At 40.5% G+C, this 7,086-nt stretch overlaps 1 protein-coding gene across 1 annotated transcript; it reads right to left on the bottom strand.

The window, feature by feature from the left end:
• Positions 1-269: 269 nt before the first annotated feature.
• Positions 270-2,084, bottom strand: LOC104766271 (endo-1,3;1,4-beta-D-glucanase-like). The gene is made up of 7 exons (XM_010490126.3): positions 1,792-2,084; positions 1,688-1,709; positions 1,346-1,472; positions 1,132-1,222; positions 952-1,041; positions 759-859; positions 270-636 (listed from the first exon to the last, which is right to left on the bottom strand). The coding sequence occupies exons 1-7, from the start codon at positions 1,943-1,945 to the stop codon at positions 496-498; spliced, it is 726 nt and encodes a 241-aa protein (XP_010488428.2). The 5' UTR covers positions 1,946-2,084; the 3' UTR covers positions 270-495.
• Between the last annotated feature and the right edge of the window lie 5,002 nt (positions 2,085-7,086).

Below are 7,086 nucleotides of genomic sequence, written 5' to 3' on the forward strand. Positions count from 1 at the left end.
TACTCATCATCAACTAGGAAACAACTAAGAAAGATGATTAATCTTAAATATCACTACAACAGTCCATATTTATAAAATGTGTTTATTTTTTAATCATCAAACTAATCATTCAATAAAAGCTGGTGAACCTAACAACTCTTTTCCTAGGCATTAGTTGAAAAGTGACCACTTAGTCAAGTAGAGCTAATTGATCAATCATAGATAAAAACCCAAATAGTATAATTCCAATTTAGCAAGATTTAATTAATATAGTTTTCTTTTTAATGCAGTTGACTTTAATTGGGGGTTGTCATTATTTCAATATAAATACAACTAGCTCATATTGATGTTTCTCAGAATGAAACATTTTGAGACAACACTAGCCATGAAAATACTAAAGCAACGTAAGAAGACATACAACTAGTTAAATATATCATTTGAAGAATAACCGACATGATTTTGGGTCTCCTCTGGTTATGTGCAAACCAAAGCTTAGATAGATCTTTCCAAATTCTTTTACTTGACATGGTTGGTGAGCCAAGAGAGCATGTCTTTGTGAGCTTCCTCTGCAGCTTCAACTTCAAATGGATCATTTTCATTATACCTAACAGTCCAACCGTGTTTGACACTTGGAAATATCTTCACAAAAATCTTCACCTGAAACATGTCACTAAATGAATATTATTTACTTGAAGAACATATCAAACTACTAATGGTGTTTTTGTAAGTACTAATGGAAATATTAACTTGTATAAAGAAATAGTGCTAAGCAAAGGTACCTCAGGTTTAGAAGCCAAAACATCTTCGAATTGTCTAACAAGTTCAGGAGGAGATACTTGATCGAATTCAGCTCCTAATACAGCAATTGGAATGCTGACCCCTACTTCCATTATGTATTGATCAGAGTCATAATCACAACAAATGAGAGGGAACTAGCAAGTAAAGATAATATATTAAAAAGTATGTAGTTACCCTTGATATCATCCACCGTAACACGAGAAGGATGTAATAGAACAGTAGCGTCAACAAGCTTCTGCTTTGCCAGTTCCACAGCAACTTTTGCTGAGATTAAAGATCCACAACAGGAAAGATAAATTCATGTGTTAGCTTATGTCCATGGACCATGTTGGGAACAAGGAAAACCAAACTCACCACCCCAACAAAACCCTGCTGCTCCTATACTAGTTATTCCTTTGTTCTTCAAGGCCTCCATTATTGGCTTTGACTCTTCAAACCCTTTCTCCTAGGAAATTCCAATGGACTTGTTTCAGATACAACGGCACAAAAACAGGGTAAAATACTATCTTGATCTTAGCTTTGCAATATTGAGGATTGAACACTTGATAAAGGAAGAGAAAGTACTAACTTGTCCATGATCTTTTATCCATATAGGAAGCGGTCGATCTTGGTTCTCGGGATTATAAGGATCACCATGGAAAAAATCAGGAACCACGGCATAGAATCCAGCTTCAGCAACCTTGTCAGCAAGTTTCCTGTATCACAGTAAGAGCAAAAAAACCAAGACAAGTTACAACAACAATGAACCTAAGCATTGAGCTAGAGACACTAACACAAATATATACAAACAGCAAATGATACAAACTGTAACTCATTCAAAACAAAGACTCTGAAGTTAAAGACTTTCAAATCCAGTAAAAAAGGAATATACGCTTTAACCAACAAGCTGATCAAGTAAAGATTCAGGTACCTCAGGTTTGGAGTTTCATATCCTGCCGTAAAAAAAATGGTTATAGATTTCTCAAATACAGAGAGATTTCCCAAACTCGTAAGAAAGGTGAAAAAGGCTTTTACCGAAAACATGAGAGACGAGAAGAACAGCAAGCTTTGAATGAGTAGAACCAGAGACGTAAGTGTCGAGGTTTCCCAGTTTCTCGACATGACCCGACCCGCTATTTGGATCCAGATTAGGTGGGTTCTCGGTGCATTGATGATGATGACCTGACATCTTTCTTCGCCGAACTAAAAAACAAGAACTCTTCCTCCTCCTCTGTCCCGTTTTGGGGCCTCTGTTTTCAACGCAACACCCACGTAATACGTACGTGTGCGTAATCTAATCTTCCCACCAACAAAAACCCACGTGCGTTAAATGAAAAATAACATTGTTTTGCTAATTTTGCTATCTTGATTTTCTGATTTGATACAAAAATAATATTGGCATATTACCTTTTCCAATGTTATACTACCATCATATCTTATTATATAAAGTTTGATGTCAAAATTATTCATTAAAAGTTACTCATTAACAAAATTGTGACACATGTCAAATATATTGATTAGATGTTGACACGTATCATTTTTTTTTATAAACATAGTAATTAGCTAATTATATATACAGAATTTTACATGTTTATATTTTAAAATTTTATTTTTCTAAATAAAAATAAAATTAACACAATCAATATATTTTCCATTGTATGCTAATTATATTATAACTGTTTTCAATAAAATTTGACATGTATAAGCAAAAACTTAATTTATTAAGCATATATATTAATCAATGAATAATGAATAACTGTAACATCCGAAATCCCGGTTTAGGGGATTGCATCGGTCGATGCAGGTTCAGTTTTCTGCAGACGAGTTAAGTTAAACGCTGCGTTTTGGGTTAAGGAAAACTCTTAACACTAGTTTTGTCTCATTAGTCGGGTTTTGGCCGTTTTTGAGAGAAAAAGAAAGAGAGAAAAGTTCCCTAAGTGTTCTTGAGTGTTCTTGGTGATTTCTGGAGATTGGAAGTTGTTCCTGTAGAGATCTATAACTGGGATTGTTGTAGGAGCTTCCTGGAAGTGTTTTCTTGTTGGTTTAAGGTTCAGTTTCGTCTTGGCAAAGGTAAGTGCAGGACCATGGCTTATCTAAGCTATAGAACTCTCTAATTTGCTTTCTATGTGTTATTAGACTCGTTAGATTGTTATTTTGGACGTTAGGAAGCTTTCTTGTGGCTTGGAATCGAGTATTGTGGTTCTAGGAACGAAGATCCGGCGAGAAGTTTCGGGGAAAACACGATGCTCGGCATTGCATCGGTCGATGCATATCTTGCGTCGGTCGATGCAAGTGCGAGGACGGCGCGTAAAACCCTAGGGTTTTCGTGTTATGTCGATGCATGCGTCGGTCGATGCAGAGCGAGTGTCAGTCGATGCAGAGCGAGCATCGATCGATGCAACCCTTTGTCGGTCGATGCATCCCCATGTGGTGTCGGTCGATGCATGTTGGTGTCGGTCGATGTAGAGTCCTTGTTTTTTATTTGTTGTGTGTTGATTGTTGTTTGATGGTTAGAGATGACTCTATTGCTTGTGTGTATAGCCCAGTAGATGGGAGGATTGCCTTACTGAGTGTTTATTAAATTCTCATGCATTGCAATATGTGTTTGTGGTGCAGGTAAAGGCAAAGCGTGATCGTGGAATCAAGGCAATGAAGAGGAGGATGTTCTAGTGGTTCGCTTGGTTGTCTGGCTTATGTTAGGTTGTTAGAGTTGAGTTCTATAATGTTGTTCAAGAATGTTGGTTCACTGGTTTATGTTGTTTGGATAATTAGTTTATGATTTGGAATTAATGTTGGCTATTGAATTATTATTGGTTATTTTCGCTGTTGATTGTGATTGTGACTAGGAGGCTAGTGGGTATGGCACCACTAGTTGTAGTTTATTATTATTATATTATTATTTATTATCTATTTAAAAAAATGGGTCGGGTCGTTTCAGTTTGGTATCAGAGCCCTTACGGTTCTAGGTTTGGGTTCACTAGGTTTCTGTTGTGATGTTTGGGATTGCATGTCTTTATTGATTATGTTTTTGGAGCAGATATTTTTGCTGCTTGGTGGTTAATCCAGACGCTGGAGGATTTGTTGAGGATGTGTGTGTTGGATTGGGGAGACCATTGGGCAGATCACTTGAGCTTGGTAGAGTTTGCTTACAACAACAGTTACCAGACGAGTATTAGGATTGCTCCTTATGAGGCTTTGTATGGGAGGCCGTGTCGTACACCGTTATGCTGGACTCAGGTGGGGGTGAGGAGCATTTACGGGACATATTTTGTTTAGGAGACCTCAGAGAAGATTAAGGTTCTCAAGCTGAACATGAAGGAAGCACAGGATCGGCAGAGGAGTTATGCCGATAGGAGGAGGAGAGATCTTGAGTTTCAGGTAGGAGACAGAGTGTACCTCAAGATGGCCATGTTGCGGGGTCCGAACAGGTCATTGACTAAGTCTAAGTTTAGTCCGAGGTATATGGGTCCGTTCATAGTGATTGAGTGGGTTGGACCAGTGGCATATAGACTAGAGTTACCTGAGGTTATGTGTGCTTTGCATAAGGTTTTCCATGTGTCTATGTTGCGGAAATTTCTCCGTGAGGATGATTAGTTGTTAGCTAAGATTCCTGAGGATTTTCAGCCTAACATGACTTTGGGGGCGAGACCAGTGAGGGTTCTCGAGAGGAGGATCAAGGAACTTCGGAAGAAGAAAATTCCTTTGAGACTGTGATGGTGTTGAGGAGCAGACTTGTGATGGTGTTGAGGAGCAGACTTGGGAGCCAGAGGCGAGGATGAAAGCAAAGTTTAAGAAGTGGTTCGAGAAGCAAGCCGCGGCTTGAGCTTGTCTAGCCTAGTTCCATCTGTAAATCCGTGGCTGGAGCGGGAATGGAGTATTCCAGTCCATCTCTCTTGTTTACTTGGTCGCTTGGGGTGGTTGGTTGTGCGACTAAGTAACAAGATGAGGTGGTGCTCGGGGTACAAAGTTTCCGTGAGGCGGGGTATTTGGAGGAAAGTTTCATGAATTAGAAGTTTCCAAAAGTGGAAAGTTTCTAAAAGTGGAAAGTTTTATGTGAGTTAAAATTTGTCCATTTTAGTGTAAGAAGCCGTTGAGGGGCTTGTGTGGCCATGGTGGCGGACTTTTTAGTCATTGTGTGGCCTTAGTGGCGGTCTTTTGAGACATTGTGTGGCCTTTGTGGCGGGCTGTTTAGCCAGATGTGTGGCCTTTGTGGCGGACTGTTTAGCCAGATGTGTGGCTTTTATGGCGGGCTGTTTAGCCAGATGTGTGGCCTTTGTGGCGGGATTTTTAGCCAGAGTGCCTGTTTAGGCGGTCTTTCTGGACAGATGGTCTTTGGGACGGTCCTCTTTAGGACATTTGTTTGGCCTTGGTGGCGGTCATGTTTAGGACATTTGTTTGGCTTTGGTGGCGGTCCTGTTTAGGACATTTGTTTGGCCTTGGTGGCGGTCCTGTTTAGGACATTTGTTTGACCTTTGTGGCGGCCCTTGTTGCAGTGAGGTATCCCAGTGAGGGGATATATGGTTGGTAGGACATAGTGATGTCTTACGCTAGCCACGGGAAGGAAACCTGGTTAGGGATAGGACTCAGACGTGTTCAGAATTGTTTGCTCGCGACTCTTGAGGGACTTAGGTTCTCCTAGTACTGCCATATTCTGAGACTTTGTGGCTTGGGAGTATGGTTGGTATATCGACTTCGGATGATGATCCGGGGGCGCGCTATAGGGTGGCAACCCGAGAGACGAATATTGGACTTCCTTATATATTATGGCATGCGGGTTTAGGCCCGATGAGGAGCCAACATTATGGCATGCAAACTTAGGTCTGATGAAGAGCCAATAAAAACTCATGGTTTAGGCCTATGAGTAAAGGAAAGTCCAAAAGTTGAGAGCAAATAATTCCTGGAGCGTGAGTTTATCGCCTAGAGGTGACTTTTCGTAGACTGGTCGGAAGGGTGCGGACCGTGGATACGGTTGCACGGGAGTCCTTGGCTGATGGTTGTTCGAGATTTGAGGACGAATCTAGTTTGGTGGAGGAGAATTGTAACATCCGCGAACCGAAATCCCGGTTTAGGAGATTGCATCGGTCGATGCATATAGTGCATCGGTCGATGCAGGTTCAGTTTTCTGCAGACAAGTTAAGTTAAACGCTGCGTTTTGGGTTAGGAAAAACCCTTAACACGAGTTTTGTCTCATTAGTCGGGCTTTGGCCGCTTTTGAGAGAAAAAGAAAGAGAGAAAAGTTCCCTAAGTGTTCTTGAGTGTTCTTGGTGATTTCTGGAGATTGGAAGCTGTTCCTGTAGAGATCTGTAGCTGGGATCGTTGTAGGAGCTTCGTGGAAGTGTTTTCTTGTTGGTTTAAGGTTCAGTTTCGTCTTGGCAAAGGTAAGTGCAGGACCATGGCTTATCTAAGCTAGAGAACTCTCTAATTTGCTTGCTATGTGTTATTAGACTCATTAGATCGTTATTTTGGACGTTAGGAAGCTTTCTTGTGGCTTGGGATCGAGTTTTGTGGTTGTAGGAACGAAGATCCGGCGAGAAGCTTCGGGGAAAACACGATGCTGGTCATTGCATTGGTCGATGCATATCTTGCATCGGTCGATGCAAGTGCGAGGACGGCGCGTAAAACCCTAGGGTTTTCATGTTATGTCGATGCATGCGTCGGTCGATGCAGAGCGAGTGTCGGTCGATGCAGAGCGAGCATCGATCGATGCAACCCTGTGTCGGTCGATGCATCCCCATGTGCTGTCGGTCGATGCATGTTGGTGTCGGTCAATGTAGAGTCCTGGTTTTTTATTTGTTGTGTGTTGATTGTTGTTTGATGGTTAGAGATGACTCTATTGCTTGTGTGTATAGCCCAATAGATGGGTGGATTGCCTTACTGAGTGTTTATTAAATTCTCATGCATTGCAATATGTGTTTGTGGTGCAGGTAAAGGCAAAGCGTGATCGTGGAATCAAGGCAATGAAGAGGAGGATGTTCTAGTGGTTCGCTTGGTTGTCTGGGTTCTGTTAGGTTGTTAGAGTTGAGTTCTAGAATGTTGTTCAGGATTGTTGGTTCACTGGTTTTTATTGTTTGGATAATTAGTTTATGATTTGGAATTAATGTTGGATATTGAATTATTATTGGTTATTTCCGCTATTGATTGTGATTGTGACTAGGAGGCTAGTGGGTATGGGACCACTAGTTGTAGTTAAAAAAACGGGTCGGGTCGTTTCAATAACAAAGTTAAGAAGAATAACATAAGTTATTTAACATAATTAATCATATATAAATTATATTTTATCGTTGTAATATAAATTTTTATTATAAGTAAGTACACAAAACCTTGAAAGAA

This window comes from Camelina sativa, chromosome 19 (genome assembly GCF_030686135.1).
Source record: "Camelina sativa cultivar CO46 ecotype springtype chromosome 19, ASM3068613v1".
In the NCBI taxonomy this organism is placed as follows: domain Eukaryota; kingdom Viridiplantae; phylum Streptophyta; class Magnoliopsida; order Brassicales; family Brassicaceae; genus Camelina; species Camelina sativa.